Raw genomic sequence first — 17,032 nt, forward strand, 5'->3', positions numbered from 1 at the left:
TATGCAGTTTCACGAAGCAGTTGAAGCGGTATTATCTGTGTTACTGCGTAAAATTTCGAGGTTATGCTTCGTGCAAATTTTTAAATTGCGCCGGGGACATATTCTTCATGGGGATTCTAGCTTTAAAATGTAGTAAGATTCAATGATAGCTTATCAAGTTGTGACAATTACGTAGTTTCAGACGACGAAAAAGATGAAGCTGGTCAAACCCAATTGGGTTACACACGATGGTTCGTAATATTTATCACTTTGACACGATATCTCAGATCAGTATATAATTTTTAACTAAAAATTTAATGTCTTTTTTACCAGGGTACCCAATATTTTCCATCGATATACATCCTAATGGAAAAAGATTTGCCACTGGTGGTCAAGGTATACTTACCTATCGTTTTGTATATTTTATTTTCGATATAAAACAGAATTTCAGCAAAGTACAAATAATATCAAGGTGATTCTTTTTTGTATGTTTAAAATATTAGGTGGTGATTCAGGAAGGGTTGTTATATGGAATATGGAACCAGTAATTAATGAGACTGCTGAATTAGATTCTAATGTTCCAAAGATGCTTTGCCAATTAGACAATCATCTTGGTAAAGATTATTTTTAAATTTTTTATTTTTATTATTAACTTATTTATGTATAACATGCTGTTTAATTTTGTCTAGCATGTGTAAACTGTGTAAGGTGGAGCAATAGTGGATTATTGGCATCTGGAGGTGTAGACAAGCTCATTATGATATGGAGATTATCTGGATCTGGAGCAAGTTCTATTTTTGGTGGAAAAGCAAGTGTAGAAACTTGGAGATGTATTGCAACATTGCGTTCACATGAAGCTGATGTACTTGATCTTGCATGGGCACCACACAATCCATGGCTGGCTTCTGCTTCAGTAGATAATAGTGTGATAGTATGGGATGCTTCCAAGTTTCCTGCAGTAGTTGCTGTGTTAAAAGGTCACACAGGTTTTGTAAAAGGAATTACTTGGGACCCTGTAGGAAAATACTTGGCATCTCAATCTGATGATAAAACATTGAGAGTATGGCGTACTACAGATTGGACAGAAGCAGCATTAATTTCAGAGCCTTTTGACGAATGTGGTGGAACAACACATGTTTTAAGACTTTCTTGGAGTCCAGACGGTCAGTATTTAGTATCTGCTCATGCTATGAATGGAGGAGGACCTACAGCTCAAATAATAGAAAGAGATGGATGGACACAGGATAAAGATTTTGTTGGACATAGGAAAGCAGTAACTTGTGTTGTAAGCATTGAACATATGCTCTTTCTTTTTTCTCTTTCTCTCTCTCTCTCTCTCTCTCTCTCTCTCTCTCTCTCTCTCTCTCTTTTTTTTTTTTTTTTTTTTTTATTAATTAAGATTTAAAAATTATTAATTTCTTTTATTTATTACAGAGATTTAATGGCAATATTCTGCAAAAGAAGCAACCAGGTTCCTCTAAACCACAACAGTATTGCTGTGTTGCAATAGGATCGCGAGATCGTTCATTATCTGTATGGTTAACATCCTTAAAAAGACCTCTGGTCGTAATTCATGAATTGTTCACACATTCTGTGTTAGATGCTAGTTGGTCACCATGTGGTCTTCGTCTTGCAGCGTGTTCTTGGGATGGAACAGCTGTATTTATTGAATTTACTCAACAAGAATTAGGACAACCTCTTGATCCTGCTGAACAAGTATACATATGTTACATATATGTTATATGTACAGGACGTCCAAAATAACATTTCCGAAATTTTATTTCGGACGCCCTGTATATGCGAATTATTTTTACTTTTATATATGTTAAAGTAAATTATTTTTTTCCTGTATTTAGAGTAGCTTACATGAACGATTGTATGGTAAGCCATTGGTTCAAGGAGGTTGTATGGTAATGGAAGCACCAGAACTTCTCAATTTGAAACAACCAGCTTCGAATCAATCTTCTCAAGTATCGTCTACTCCCAGTATTCCCCCTGTCACGAATCCTGTGACTACGCCAGTTAAAGGACCTATTAATAAACAAATCGAAACGAGAACTTCAGATGGTAAAAGAAGAATTACTCCTATGTTTATTCCGCCACCAGCGGATACAACGTAAGTTGATATAATACATATTTATTTATTTTAATTTAATAAATGCTTAATTTTTATATTTTATTATATTTTATATATAAATTTAATAAATGCTTAATTTAATAAATTTAATTAATGCTTACATCGTTTTTTTTTGTCAATTTTTAGAGATACAAATATTAGTGGCAGTTTAGGTACACCAACATTTACGAGTAAAGTACAAACAAAAAGCTCGATTGTGATAGAAAAACGTAACGACGTTGTGGCACCAAACGTTACCTCGCCATCCATAAAATCAGTTGCTGTCGATGCCCCGGGATCCTCTCTTACATTAAAACGCAAAGAACAAACTACGCCAAAGATACATCATTCTTCGCTGAGTAAAAAACCTAAATTCGTATCTGACAGAAATACAGGTCAAATGTTATTGCCTCCACTGAAGCCGTCCAGTTCATTATCCCAGCAGGCGGGCCATTACGCTGTGACCGTCACAAATAGTCAGGGCTTGGCTCATTTACAAGTATTTAAAGGCACAGATTCTGAACCGACATGGGATCTCTACTTGGGATATAACGCGGTGGCATTAGCTGCATCACCGGCTGTAATAGCACTGGGTTTAGAAGATGGCAGTCTTCACACGTTTCATCCTGCAAAAGGATGTCGTCCTGCGCCACCATTAGCACCACCGGCACCTTTGGCGAAGGTTCATGCAGTTGGAAATGCGGTAATTTATTCATTGATTTAATTTCTTTGTATATATACGTTTAATGATTATTTATAATTGCAAAGAAAAATATATATTAGGTGATGGTGATATCAAGTTGCGGTGCAGTTCGTGTATGGGAAATAGGAAATACATGTAGAATGATTGTTTCAACTTCGGCTGCTCATTTAGCAGCTCCTGGAACATCTCTATTGTCGTGCACTTTATATAACGGAATGCCTCACGTAGCATTTACTAATGCACGAGCGTATATATATCATAAAGATATGGGTATTTATAGAAAAAAAAACTTCTTATTTTATTTTTGTTTGTTTGTTTGTTCGTATGAATTCATATGTAACAATTGTCACGTATTATATATAGGAACATGGCTGTTAATTGGAGACAGTCAAGATCCTGTGTGGCGATGGTCATCATTCAGTGTACTAAGCACTTCCGGCAGTAGAGCACCTAGGGGACCTTTATCGTCGCTACAAGAAGGACTACTTAGAACTTCTGGAAATACTTTGCCAAACCCACGCTTACCACATAGTGCGCCAAGCGTGGTTTCTTATTTAGAGCAACAGTTACTTGTATCTAAAGCTCTCGGAAGTGCCCAAGAGTATGTTCATTGGCTTATGGCTTTAGTTTCATTTTTATTAACGCAAGGTACGTTATATTTTATTCTCGCCATCAAATTGCTTTTACATTATTCTTACAGTTTTATTATTATTTTTCTTAGACGGCTTAGAGAAACGTCTAAGGCTAATTTTGGACGATCTTTTGGGCCCGAGTCACACATCAGCTTCCAAAAGTATATGGGAACCAGTTATTTTGGTAATATTAGCTATATATACATATACATGGTCTCTGTGATCTAATAGAAATAATTTTGGGGATACATGGAGACGGAGATACGCGGGCACCCTGTATATACATCATATTTTAAGTGATAAATTTAATTTGATTATATAATATTCATATATATTTTTTTAATAATTATTATATAGGGAATAAGAAAACATAAACTTTTGGGCGATGTACTGGCTGTGGTTGGTGGTCATCTTCGTTGGCAAAGATTATACCTCGAATATTCGGAGCAGCTAACGGCATTGAAGAATCAAATCAATTAATTAAGTGATGACTGCAGTGCAAATCTATTGTACCAAAAGCGTCTCGTCTTTTACTTTCGACAATATCTTTGTATATTATAATAGAATATATCATAATAAGACTGTACAGTTTTATATCGCTAGAAAAAAATTTGTGATTGACTTCATTATTGGATCATCTACTACTTAATTTTTCTAAATCTAAGAATTTTACTGTGGATTGATATTATCCGAAATGTAAGTTGTAAATGTTTTAATTTAATTAATTTACTTATTTTGTATCATTGTCCGCCATATTGAAATTAAAACGATATAGTTATTGAATGCAACTACTCCACTATTCGCTCCCATTTTGCTGATCGCTGATCTGCATTTTGGAAGTGCAGTAGGTGTAGTGCGGTGCGCATATTTCAGCATTATTTCTACGACGCGCGTCGTGTCGACTGGTGTCCACTCGGCGGCGACGTGACTAGCTCACTCGCTGCGACGTCTGCGACTCCAGTCTTCAGACATTCAGGATTTTGACGCTTTTGACGCTAGTCAGGTGAGTCAGGTCGGTGACAGCGAGGTGCTGAGGACTCGATCGTTGAAGGCGGCGATTCTTCTGGGGAATCGAAGAGGAGGTCCCGCGGGTTGAGGTGAAAAGTCGCGTACGTCTCTTTTCGCGGTAGGATATGCCAGACAGCGGAGCAGTCTACCAGCCGACCACCGTCGGCTACAGCTATGACAGCGGTGGTGACGGCGGTGGCCCTACCGCTCCCGCGACCGCCGCCGCCGCCGCCGCCGGGTTGAGGCACGGCTTTTGGCGCGTCGTCGCCAGGCACAAACTCAGTTCGAGGAAATGGCTCGAGTGGACGCTGCTATCCGTCGCGCTCTGCTTCTTCGTCGCCGGCCTCACGACAATGCTCGTCAGCCTCGTCGCCGCGGACGATTTTGCACCAACCGACAACACCCCGAAGGTATGGAATTTTATTTCTTATGCCTTGACATACCCTCGAAACGTGGAGCTCCTCCAAATTTACACTTAATATTTTATCTATGTTTCTTAGACTAAAGTTAGTTTAAATAATTTTTTTTGTCTCTCTCTCCCCTTTTTTTTTTAATCTTGTTTAAATATATCGATTTATATAATGTTTCTTAGACTAAAGTTAGTTTAAATAATTTTTTTTGTCTTTCTCTTTCTTCCTTTTTTTTTTAATCTTGTTTAAATATATCGATTTATAATGTTTCTTAAACTAAAGTTAGTTTAAATAATTTTTTTTTGTCTTTCTTTTTCTTTTTTTTTTTTTTTTAATCTTGTTTAAATATATCGATTTATAATGTTTCTTAGACTAAAGTTAGTTTAAATAATTTTTTTTGTCTATCTCTTTCTCCCTTTTTTTTTTTTTTTAATTTTGTTTAAATATATCGATTTATAATAAAAGAAAATAAAATAATTTTAGTACCTCTCCTATTGCCCTATTGTATATTATAAATAATAAAATAAAATCTAAATAATAATGCTAGGGATAGATGTTTCAACTTGTAGTAAAGCAATCTTGAATATGCTAATATAAATCATTGATATTAAACAAAGTAATAACTTTAGGTGAAGCCAGAAGGACATTCAACAATGGCTCCAGATGTACAGCATGTTGAAAATACAGCAAAATGTTCCATAGCGTTAGGTGCTGGGATAATGATGCTTGGTGTACTGCTAGGCTTTGTTTGGACATGGCTCAGTTTCTTCTCTCACAGCAAATCACCAAGGAATGGCATGACGAGTAGTAGTGGTCAGGTAAGCAAAGAGGTTTTCACCCGATATCATAATTTACTTCTGATTTTATTTTACCGGAAGCCATCAGCTCTCTGGTACGTTCTGGTACATTTGTTTCTTTATCTTATGTACGTTGCTATGAGGAAAGATGTTGGGCGGTTTGAATCCATCAACTGACTTGCTGGTGGGTTCCACTTCGCAGTACGGGCCAGTACTCACAGAGGTGCCAAGCCAATTGAAGATAAAGCAAGCCAACTCACATGACATGCCGGCCATACCGCTTTCCGATCAAGAGGAGGAAATGCACACGCTAATGCAAGATCCGGCGAGCCCACCATCGGTGTCTGTTGGATCTAACGCCATTACTAATCAAATTCCAGGTTGAGTAAATCAGATTGCTCCTCCCGTATGCGCGTGCACAAGCGCATACAACGCGAACTTAATTTTCGTTTTATAATATTTCTAATGTGCTCTGAAAGATTTATTATCCTTTCGATAATTTTACAAATATTTTATTTTAAACTCGAAAAAACTGTTTCTGATTTTTAACTGACAGTATAAACTTATTCATTGAAATTAAGAAATTTTAATTTGTTTTAAAAATAAAAATAAAACACCTTTTTTAAATAAAAGAAAAAAAAACACCTTAGACTTGTAAGCACAAATGCGATTTGAGAGATCTCGTTTATAGTTCAGTTGGAGTGTTATAGTATTTATATTTTTTAAATTTTTGCTTGTATGCATTTCTTCACTCCGTCCACTACTGTCATTAATGTGTTAAGTAAGCATTGGATCCAGATAGAAAAAGAAAAACCATGGTATTCATTACGATAATGTGTTTCATAAGTTTAAAAACAATTTTTATATTTTAGTCTTGAACTGATTTTTTTTTTTTACATACAAATGACTTTTTAATTTACATTTACATTATAAAGTAAGCATTATTTTCACTCAACACACGTATACGCTTTACGCAAGTCGCTTTAAACATGTCTTGGCGATTCTAAATCATTTTGCCTTGATTTAATATGCTCATAATATTGGTACACATAATATGTACTTAAGTACCAAGTCTAAATTAGTAATAACAATAGCAATTATTATTGACAATATATCGTGTAAATTAAATGCATATTGGTACATATATTGATTAAGTTGGCAATCGTTACTGTAATTAGTATACAAAACAATTATGTATATATTAATGTAATATGTATATATATGAAGCACATTTAAAACAAAACTGTAATTTTAAAAGACGGTTGATTAAAATATACATGACATGCATATGCTGCAGTAAGCATGCCATAATGCACAACGTTCATTTTCTTACGTTTTACTTACAATGTGTAATATATTACTTGATTTTTATTTTGTCATATATATATACATATAGTGTTTCACGTTTACCTGTCCCTTAATTTTTTCGATTACTTCAATTAATCCTGCCCGTTTCGTTTTATCAACTATTTTTTATTCAAAACTAATATTTCGAATTTATAACCGTGGAACACTCTGTATGTGTATATATGTAATTATATAAAATAATATTATGTAGTGGATACATTTGCTTAAATGAGGATTATCTACTTGCACACTTCATGATTTTATAGAATTAATTAAATTGATCTCTCGCATAGATACATATAAATGTTGAGTCCATCTTGTAAGATATTTTTAACCAAGTATACAACATTACTTCCATGGGCATGATAACATTATATAAAACACCAATTTAACATAATTTTTATATGTCTGTCATATCTTTTGCGTGGAAAATTGCATTCAGTTTTTTAATGTACGATAATAATTATAGAGAAATGATCAAAAGACGGCCTGTAAATCGGTCTGAATTCAATGCTGTTACAGATCAATCTTGTTACAACTTGGTAGCTTTATTTATTTATTATTATTTTTTTTTTTTTACACGTGTGTGAGATTCTTATTATGCCTGTGTTATCAATTCGTATACTAATTTATGTAGACTTTTTGGAATTTAAAAATAAACGTTGAAAAATATAATCCATTACCTTCCTCCTAATCGTTAAAATATTAATTTTTATATTTTATTTAAATTAATAAAAAAAAAAAATTATGAATGTCGTATGTAATAAAACATTTTTATAGCATTAATTTATAATTAGTATTAAAACTTAATATTATAAATTAATTTCTATACTTATAGCAAGCTTTTTCTGTACTAAAATGATTTAGAATTCTTAGTTAAATCTTAACAAAACGACAAAAATTATTAATATAATTCTATGCAGAAATTACAAAAAAAAAAAAAAAAAACTTATTTGTATTATTTAATAATTTATAGCGGTATATCTAAAACATGTAATTTTTTTACAGCCAGTTTAATCTTTCACAAAATTGATTACTTATCTTTAATTCCGGCAAAATATGCTCGAAAACTGATATAATGATAATTTACAGATTTGTCTTCTTCATAAACTCGCAAGGAGCAAAGTTGATATATGGTACGATAAAATCCTCGTCAGCAGGAGGTACCTATCGTTGTTTTAAGAATTTAAAACGCCTCGCGTTTTATTTATTAAATATCTAGCGAGGACGATAAATCAGGTTTAAATGTGCACTTATGCAGGCGTTCCGCGTAAGAGTTAGCAACGTTTGACATATCAATATTATCAACCAGCACATCAGCTGGTCGCGCGCAGTATGGCTGCTTGCGAGACGCGATCACGCGTTATTTTCCGCGACGCCGGAGAGACGCCTACGTCGATATCAGGACATACGTGGTGAACGTGATCGAGGAGTTCCACCGAGTTGCGAAAAGGTATATCTTTTGGCAGCTAGATTCGCGATGGCGGGTAACGACGCGGTGCTGGAGGGATTTATATGTCCCATATGCATGACCGATTTCAAGGCGCCCAATCAATTGACAAAGCACTTCGAGGATGTTCACAACGACGATCCAGAAATTCTGAGATCGCTGAAAGGTACTGTTTTATCTGTTTGCCTTAAACTAGAAATGATTTGTAAAATCAGTTTGTTGACTGCATTGTATATCACGTGAACTTGCGAGACGTGTACTACGTGATGGAACGTTTCTTGGAGCATTTAATGTCTTATTTCAGATCTGTTCGGTAAAGCCAAAAAAAAGATCTTGAAACAGGATGACATACCCGAGGCATTTCCAAATGCATTACCGCAGGAGAAGAGACGGAGTCCTGATATTAATTGGGGACCACAAGACATAGGTATGATCATCTATTGATGAGACTTTTCTTTTATTCAGCTAGACTTAGCTTTTTGTTTTTTTAAAACCTTTATTTAAATTCTGTCTAACAGCAAGGTGTACTGTTGAATTTTCTGGAATGTCACAATGATTTTGGAAAACTGTTACAGGTGCAATTATGTCTCACACGAAGTATTTTAAGAACGTGAGGAATGCTCGGCTAGAGAGATATGCATATGAAACAAATAAACTTCTTATAAGGCTAGATAAATTATTAAATAATTTACCATCAGATCCTGTTGATAGAAAAGGTAAAAAAATATATTTTTACTTTGCCTATCGGTATATTCTGCAATGTCTCCTTGAATGCATTCCGATTCAACGTCTTTTCGTCCAAGGTATCATTCTATCCTTGTTGTTTGTTAAATGTTAGACAAGGATAGAATGATACTTTTGATGGAAAAACGTTGAATCGGAACGCACTCCTTGTATCTTAAAATTTCTCAAAAGTCGTTCTCGAGTATAAAAAGCACGATAGTATTTCGCTGCGCCTATACTTGGCGCGAGGCACTATTGTGTCTCTTGATATAATTGGAATATCACAAATTATATTTTTTATAGTTCACGAACGCGCTATTGTACCATGGATCGATGAAAAGGATGTTAAATTGTGCCCTAATTGTGCTAAGAGTTTTCATTTGGCAAGACGAAAACACCACTGTCGATTATGTGGAGCAGTCATGTGCCATAATTGTACAGTATTTTTGTCTCTGGCCGATGCACGTACGTAGCGTGTGTAATATTATATATACATGAAATGGTTCGAATGTATTCTTAAAATTATACTTAACAAAAGTCGAGTTTTTTTTTTTACAGGTAAAATGACTAGTCCTGTATCTATACAAGATGATTCTGCTCTATCTCCTACATCGGAACGAGCATTTCCCGAGAGAGTAACGCGTGTGGGCATTGGCCTTACAAAATTGGTCCGATCGCCTTCCAACGGTAGTTTAAATAGTGTATTATCATTAGTCAATGATCCGGCTAGCGGCGAACAGCATTTTAGAGTTTGTACTCATTGCATAAACTTGCTCGATGCAAGGGAAATGCAGAAAGCGAAACAATTCGACAAACCAATTGTTTGCGAATTTTACGAAAAAATGAGGGAATACATTAATGAAGCGTCTCAGCATTTAGCAATGTATAACAAGATGTGGGAATCACTAAAGTACGTAAATTTTTATTTAAGCCAATTATTTATTTTCGTCAATCTGTCCCTTATAATTCGATGTAATATATAATAGATAATACATATTCCTACCTTGATGCACAAATTATATATGTATAAAACTAGCATCTCAAAAAAATTATATAGAGTATAAAATTATTTTACAGAGAAGGTGAGACTATGTATAGTTTAGAAGACGCACAATCATTAAGAGTCAAACTAGCGAAGCTGGGGGAAAACATAGATGCCACCAGTAAAAGAATTTTAGTCTTTGGCATGAAGAAAAATACAGAGGATTTGCAAGAGGCATTGGGACAAGAATTGAGGCTATATCAAATGGTTAGAACATCAGCAATGATATTTCTAAAGGAAGAGTTATTAACTTTGCAGCCCTTGCCTTCGGCAGAGGAATATGTTTCTTTACAAGAAGAACGTCAGAAAAAAATAGAAGCTCGAATAGCGTATGAACGGCAATTGGAGGAAGAACAAAGGGAGAAACCGAAAGAATTACGCAAAAAAGATACATGGAATTTAGAAAGTAGTCCGTCATTTAAAGTCAGTCAGGTATATATTACTAAACTAGCAAATAATTCAAAACGTGAATTTTTCTAATCGTACATAGATTTTTTTTAAATATAAGGTATCAATTTTTTATTGAAAAAAAAAATTATGTGATCTAAGATTTAAATTTTATTCACAAAATATTTATTAATCTTTTTCTTAGTGATGTAAGTTTCATATAATAATCTTCAAATTCTCAAATAGGCACAAGCGATAGTAACACAATCGCAAGGTTGGGGCCCATCTCATATTACACCCATCATGTCTTCCTCCATGGATCCAATAATCGAACAAATGAGCAATCTTCGCGCGTATATTAAACAAGCTCGTACTGATTGCAAATACGATGAGGTCGCAACGTTAGAAAATAATCTTCGAGAACTTCAAAGTGCCTACTTTACTATGAAGCAAAATAATAATGATGATGATGATGTATAAACATATTTAAATAGCTATTTCTTATACTTTGGCATATAAAATATTAAATTATCTTACAATGTGTTACTTATTAATTTGCAAAGTGTTTAATAAAACTTTAAATCAAATTTTTTAACGATGTATTATACAACAAAATAAATACACAAACATTAAGTATGCAAACAAGTATATGAAAAATATACAAGGATAAAAATCGACATATTTTAAATAAAAGTTCCTTATTTATCTCATAGTTTCTTACATACCTTTTTTCGATTTTTATATTCACATGTATTAATTTTTCTAAAACCATTTACAGATCGCAAGAATATAAGTGTTTGTTTGAACAAACCAGACAAATAATATTTAAAAATAATTAATAAAATTTAATCTTTTTGCAATTTTTAATAGTTTATTCATGTAAAACAGAAATACATCTTATTTCAGTGGGATAAACCGTGATGAATGGGTGGCACCAATACCAGGCCTACCATGTTTAACTGGTTTGTATGTAACAGAGAATTCTCCGAGATAGTGGCCGATCATTTCGGGTTTGATTTCAACTTGATTGAAAGTTTTGCCATTATATACACCAACAATTGAACCGACCATTTCCGGGACAATAATCATATTGCGTAAATGTGTCTTGACGATCTCGGGCTTCTCATTGGGTGGAGTTTCTTTTTTTGCCTTACGCAGCTTTTTTACAAGAGCCATTGATTTTCTTTTCAGACCATGGGAAAAACGTCTACGCGCTCTCGCGTGCATTAAATCCATTAGCTGTTCACTGGAAAAAAAAATATATCAATTAATTTTCTTCTTCTTTATCTCGATATTATACTTTAAACGATTTATTAAAAAAATAATAATAATAAAATAAATAAAACAAGTGATACAGAAAAGTAAATTAGACAGAAATACTTTTGATTGTAAGGTTAATTATTATTTAGGTTATGTTCTGACAAATAATATTACTTTGGCATATCCAGGAGTTGGTCGAGGTCAACCCCTCGGAAGGTAAACTTCCTGAAGGTCCTCTTCTTCTTTTGAGTTTCATCTGCCTGCGAAAAAGACACGGAAAAAGACAATGTAGTATTTGTCAAAAAATGTGTGACATTTGCATCGAGTGATATCGATATTATTTTACTGACATACTTATCAATCTGAGTAAATTACACCGCTAGTACAATTGTATTTTATGCAAACGATGCATGAGAATTTCTTCGATTTAATATTATATTTCGAAAACCTACCTCAGCCATGTTTGCGGTATCTACGGCAAAGAGATTAACGTAAAAGGGCGATGATAGTGGACGACAGCTTGTTCCAAGCGTTCGAGCACGCGGAACGCGGAGACTTTCCAAGCGCGAAGTAGTAGCCAATAAATTGCTCGCTCTTGCAGAAAACTGGTTTCTATTTTAATATGATTGGTACTTGAGAACATCCAAGTACTAAAGCCAATCGCAGTAAAGATTATGACTTGGTAAACGCAGCCAATGCACGTCAAGCATGCGTATCTACATTAATACGATCTATGGTTCCATTGTATTTCTTTGTCTTTCTCTTTCTTTCTCTCTCTCTCTTATCTCTATCTTTTTCTTTCCTCAGTCGAAGTTTTATATTTTACATAAGAATGCTAGTTCAATATTACTGGATATTACGAACACTGACATTTAATCACTTAGGATCTAATTAATAATTACGATGATTATATCGATTCTCTGAAATACGCTTTGAAAAAGTGACATAAAGTACGACTGAATCGAGTTAATTTTTAATCGGCGTAGCAGCTTCATTATTTATGTATATTATTAATAAGCAAACTTGATGTTGATCAAAGTGTTCGTATGCAGAATCATCATTGATGTCGTCGAATTGTTTATTACCAGCACTTACTACTAAAATATTCTTCAAAAATGCTAATGGGATACAGCTAATGTTGGAAGAGAAATCGAATTCCAATCTGTTAAACGCCAACATTGTAAACTTTGTATTGCGAAGCGAGAGGCATTTCAATATCAGTTTGTGTTTAACATTAACTTGTGCAATTTTCTTTACATGGATTGTATCAGGGGCTTTAATTTCTACTATTGTATCAGTGTGTATGGTGATATTACAATGTAAATCATTTATTACTTCTACCAAACAGGGTATGTTTCAATTTTAGTCATTTAAAAAAGACCACTTTGTAAGATATAAAATTTATATTTGTTCATTTATATACATTATTTTATAGATACACTGTTGGTTGTAAAATCAGTGGGTGTACATATTGAAAGCAAGAGAGGATTTGGTATTTCTACATCAATAGAATTCTTGCCATGGGATATTGTTGAAGACATATTTATCAATGAAGTTATAAAAGGAGTAAGTTTATATATTTTTATTTGTACAGTAGAAAGAAAGTAGTTTAAAAATGATTGGTTTTAGCAAAGGGTGCTTTATTGTCTTACATTTATTGTGAAAGAAGAATCAATTGGTAGACAAAGTTCAAGTAGACTGATTCCATTATTCCAAGATCTGCTGCCAGAAAGGAGATGCCTGGAATACATGTACGAACGCTTAGCCAACTTGATTGGTTTGACAAAGAAAAAGACTCTATGTTAACCATTCCTGGCTCTTATTGGCTATGTCATAAGAAAAACATATACAAGTTTATCTTTAGATATCACCGTACAATGAGGTAAGATATTTAGTATCATCTTGTTATTATCATCAAAAATTTTAATTGTATATATTTTTAGAAATACCACACAGTTTTCATATGGACGAGAATTGTTAAAAATTATTAGGAGAATTATAAAGTGTAATCCTACACAGGGACAACAGTTTGGCACTCAACATCTTCTGGTTTCTTACAGTATCCTTTTTTAATTATCTTTTAATTATATTTTAATAATTTAATAATCTTTTAATTATATTTAATTTAATTATCAATACTTTTTTTTTTAATAAGTGAGATTCTTAAATGAATAATAAATTCCTTTACTCTTACAATGTAAAAAATTGCAGACTGTACATCTTGGACTCGACAAGACAAAATGTTTGCAATAATGAAATTTCAACAGCGAAGTAATGCCGCAACGTTTTCACATGCATTTGTATTAACTGTAAAGACTTTGTCTTCATCCGAACAATCCTTATTTGATTTAAAATATCCCATTGTTAAAGAAGCTGATGCAGGTGCTACATTTAAAGATTTAAATGTTTCTTTGGGTACAAAGGAGAAAATTGTCAAAAACGTGATATCTGTTACAGATAAAGCATCTGATAAAATATGTCAATCTGAAAAAGTAGATAAAGTTTTAGAATATAATGCTGCCGAAAATAAGTCAAATAAAATAATTAATTCTAAATTTCACGATAATGGAATAAAGGATTCTGCAATCTTTTATGAAAATCTAGATGAAAAAGGTGGAAATAGCACAGTTACAGCTAAAATGCATGTTATTGATAAACCTAATACAGAATTTCATATCAATGTACAAGAAAATAAATTTACAAACTGTAATACTAATACCGAATTACGTGAAAAAAAAGTAGAACATTTGACAACTAATTGCACGCGAGCACAAGAGCAATTTCAAGAAGTGAAAGAGAATGATAAAATTGAGAATGCACATAAAGTAATAAATAAGAAAGAAACAAAATTAATGCTAACACAGAAAGAAAACGAACATATACAAGATGTTCAGAAAGACGAAACGTCTTTTTCTTCTTTAAAATCTTTTACAGAAATAACAAAAGATAGCATAAATGATCAATTATTATTTAACAAAAATTTTGATAAAAAGTTGATACAGGAAGATCATATCTGCACTATTAATAACAAAAACAGTGCAAATGATAAAGAGATTAGTGAAAGTATTACAAATCATAATAATGTACCAACGCGTCAATATTTCGTTAAGACAGAGATAGAACATGCAAAATCTAATTTGATTAACGATCAATCATCAGATCAATCGATAGAAAAGAACTTGCAAACTAAGATAAAAGATATGAATAAGGATTGCTTTCCAAAAATTGTTAAATCAAATAATAAGTCTACGCATACGAAAGAAAAAGAAATCTACAATGAGACAACAAATTTGGAATTTGAAGATGATAATAAGCAATACAGTACAAGTTCAACAAATATTACTGATAAATCATTAGAAGATAATATGTCCAGTAAACCATGTAAAACTCGTAAACAAAAAACTAGGGAATCCGAGAAAAAAATTGTACCCGAGAAGATTTTGCGCTCCTCTAATATTACAGATTTAGTGATGGAAGGTTTAATGTTTACTATACGACAAGATCAGGACAGTGTAGCTGTTATTGAACAAAGGACCAAATTAGAAGTGGATGAAGTCTTGGAAAATTCTGAAAAAGTTGAAACAGAAGGTGGAGAAAAGTGTCTATTAAATTCAAGCTTATTGAGACTGGAAAACTTAGTAACTATGATTGACTCTCCATGCAACAGAGACGAACAGTATAAAAATTGCCATGCAAATAGCATTAGTGCAAATCTGTCGTCATTTAATAATTTTTCTAGTAACGTTACACCTAATGCAAATATTGATTATGTAGATGCAGAAACGAATCACTCAAACGTTTCTAATTACGATAAGCATAACGCAATGAATCATTTAAATTTGTATCAATCGCAGTGGGAATGTATTTCTTCCGACATTAAAAACAATTGTAATAATTACTCGCCAGGAAATCTGGTAGCGAGAGATGAACATTTAATCAGATGGCAAGACGGCGATAGTGATCAGCAAAAAAAATGTAAAAATGACAGAATAATGATAAAACAAGAAGAAATTGCTTCTAAGATTAAAAAAATAAGTACAGAACTGCAAGACACAAATTCATTAACAATTAAAAATTATGATCAGAAAGAGATGAATAAATATAACGAATCAATGGAAGATGATAAATCGAATTTTTCACACTTGTTATTGAATCAAAATGAGCCGGAGGTAAATGTACCGAGAATAGTTTCGAACAAAGCTATTACTATTGAGCAAATGCCACCGGCTTTACAGAACGTTGTACGGCATACATGTAGATCACAAAGATTTCCCTCAACAACTAGCAGTGGAATATTGGAACAGAACGAACAGGAAATGCAATGTACGTCGTTGACAAAAGGTAGAACTTATGAAGCGGATATCTCGTTAGAAGGTAAATGTGTAGATTCCAATAAAACCAACAAATCATTATCTATAAAACGCAATGCAATTAATTCCGAAATAAAAAGTAACAATGAGAAATCTTGCATAATAATGGACAAAGATGTTTCCGAAAGAAATCAAGTTTATGGATGCGTTAAAAGTTCAAAGGAAAAAATTGAAACTCGTCGCACTTTACGCAACAGTTCACCATCGAAGCATGGTTTGCCAAGAAAATTACAAGACATCACAGAGGAGTTTTACTACGATCTGTTACATATACATAATAAAGATAAGGCCATTCGACAGAAATGCCTTAAACAAAAGCAAAGATCTTTGAGCAATTTCGATGATATGAAAAATAGCGGGAAAGTACGTATAGAAATGTTGAAGTTTATTCAGGACATTACGGAAGGTGCTAAAGTGGTAGTAAAACGGCTAAATATAGACAATAAGTCCAATCCATTAGCTAAAAATTCAAATTTAATTTAACAATGTAAATTTATTGAACATTTAATGCAGATCCATAAAAAGATCGTTTATCACTCTTACGTGTACACTTAATTATATATTACATAAATAGTAGATATTAATAACATGATATTGACTTGCAATTACTTTAATAACTTATTCTTATCCCAATAGAATTTGTTAATAAACATAATGCCTGTAAAACGTTTTTCATAAGATGCTGTTATTTTAATCTTCTATTTAAAAAGAAAATATTGAAAAAAAAAAGTTTCTCAAACCATTATTAATTTTTTATTTATTTTTATTTTTTTATTAATTTTTTATTCATTTTTATTTATTTAAAATT

The 17,032-nt window shown here is 32.9% G+C and overlaps 6 protein-coding genes across 8 annotated transcripts; 5 read left to right on the top strand and 1 right to left on the bottom strand.

Moving 5' to 3' along the window:
- Positions 1-19: 19 nt before the first annotated feature.
- On the top strand, positions 20-4,118 carry Hira (histone cell cycle regulator-like protein). Its single transcript, XM_070665593.1, has 11 exons — positions 20-230; positions 313-375; positions 483-593; positions 669-1,264; positions 1,414-1,695; positions 1,836-2,095; positions 2,243-2,798; positions 2,879-3,068; positions 3,162-3,446; positions 3,520-3,614; positions 3,788-4,118. Exons 1-11 carry the CDS (start codon positions 194-196, stop codon positions 3,908-3,910), a joined length of 2,598 nt encoding a protein of 865 aa, XP_070521694.1. The 5' UTR covers positions 20-193; the 3' UTR covers positions 3,911-4,118.
- Positions 4,119-4,194: 76 nt separating this feature from the next.
- On the top strand, positions 4,195-7,667 carry LOC139107771 (uncharacterized). Of its 2 annotated transcripts, none has more exons than XM_070665598.1 (3): positions 4,195-4,848; positions 5,478-5,666; positions 5,848-7,667. In XM_070665598.1, exons 1-3 carry the CDS (start codon positions 4,564-4,566, stop codon positions 6,028-6,030), a joined length of 657 nt encoding a protein of 218 aa, XP_070521699.1. In that variant the 5' UTR covers positions 4,195-4,563; the 3' UTR covers positions 6,031-7,667. The 2 variants fall into 2 exon arrangements, with proteins under 2 accessions (XP_070521699.1, XP_070521698.1); XM_070665597.1 differs by having other exon boundaries at positions 4,199-4,848; positions 5,794-7,667.
- Positions 7,668-8,126: 459 nt separating this feature from the next.
- Rbsn-5 (Rabenosyn-5) lies at positions 8,127-11,306 on the top strand. The gene is made up of 7 exons (XM_070665594.1): positions 8,127-8,608; positions 8,747-8,869; positions 9,018-9,158; positions 9,469-9,630; positions 9,724-10,075; positions 10,243-10,639; positions 10,841-11,306. Exons 1-7 carry the CDS (start codon positions 8,473-8,475, stop codon positions 11,072-11,074), a joined length of 1,545 nt encoding a protein of 514 aa, XP_070521695.1. The 5' UTR covers positions 8,127-8,472; the 3' UTR covers positions 11,075-11,306.
- Positions 11,307-11,438: 132 nt separating this feature from the next.
- On the bottom strand, positions 11,439-12,438 carry Rps15 (ribosomal protein S15). Its single transcript, XM_070665599.1, has 3 exons — positions 12,307-12,438; positions 12,029-12,114; positions 11,439-11,840 (listed from the first exon to the last, which is right to left on the bottom strand). The coding sequence occupies exons 1-3, from the start codon at positions 12,313-12,315 to the stop codon at positions 11,492-11,494; spliced, it is 444 nt and encodes a 147-aa protein (XP_070521700.1). The 5' UTR covers positions 12,316-12,438; the 3' UTR covers positions 11,439-11,491.
- Positions 12,439-12,630: 192 nt separating this feature from the next.
- LOC139107767 (uncharacterized) lies at positions 12,631-16,760 on the top strand. Of its 2 annotated transcripts, none has more exons than XM_070665592.1 (5): positions 12,631-13,203; positions 13,290-13,420; positions 13,572-13,736; positions 13,798-13,913; positions 14,066-16,760. In XM_070665592.1, the coding sequence occupies exons 3-5, from the start codon at positions 13,591-13,593 to the stop codon at positions 16,705-16,707; spliced, it is 2,904 nt and encodes a 967-aa protein (XP_070521693.1). In that variant the 5' UTR covers positions 12,631-13,203; positions 13,290-13,420; positions 13,572-13,590; the 3' UTR covers positions 16,708-16,760. The 2 variants fall into 2 exon arrangements, with proteins under 2 accessions (XP_070521693.1, XP_070521692.1); XM_070665591.1 differs by having other exon boundaries at positions 12,632-13,203; positions 13,484-13,736.
- Positions 12,918-13,556, top strand: LOC139107756 (uncharacterized). Its single transcript, XM_070665574.1, has 3 exons — positions 12,918-13,203; positions 13,290-13,420; positions 13,521-13,556. Exons 1-3 carry the CDS (start codon positions 12,918-12,920, stop codon positions 13,554-13,556), a joined length of 453 nt encoding a protein of 150 aa, XP_070521675.1.
- Positions 16,761-17,032: the final 272 nt, after the last annotated feature.

Source organism: Cardiocondyla obscurior, linkage group LG13, assembly GCF_019399895.1.
Source record: "Cardiocondyla obscurior isolate alpha-2009 linkage group LG13, Cobs3.1, whole genome shotgun sequence".
NCBI classification, from domain to species: domain Eukaryota; kingdom Metazoa; phylum Arthropoda; class Insecta; order Hymenoptera; family Formicidae; genus Cardiocondyla; species Cardiocondyla obscurior.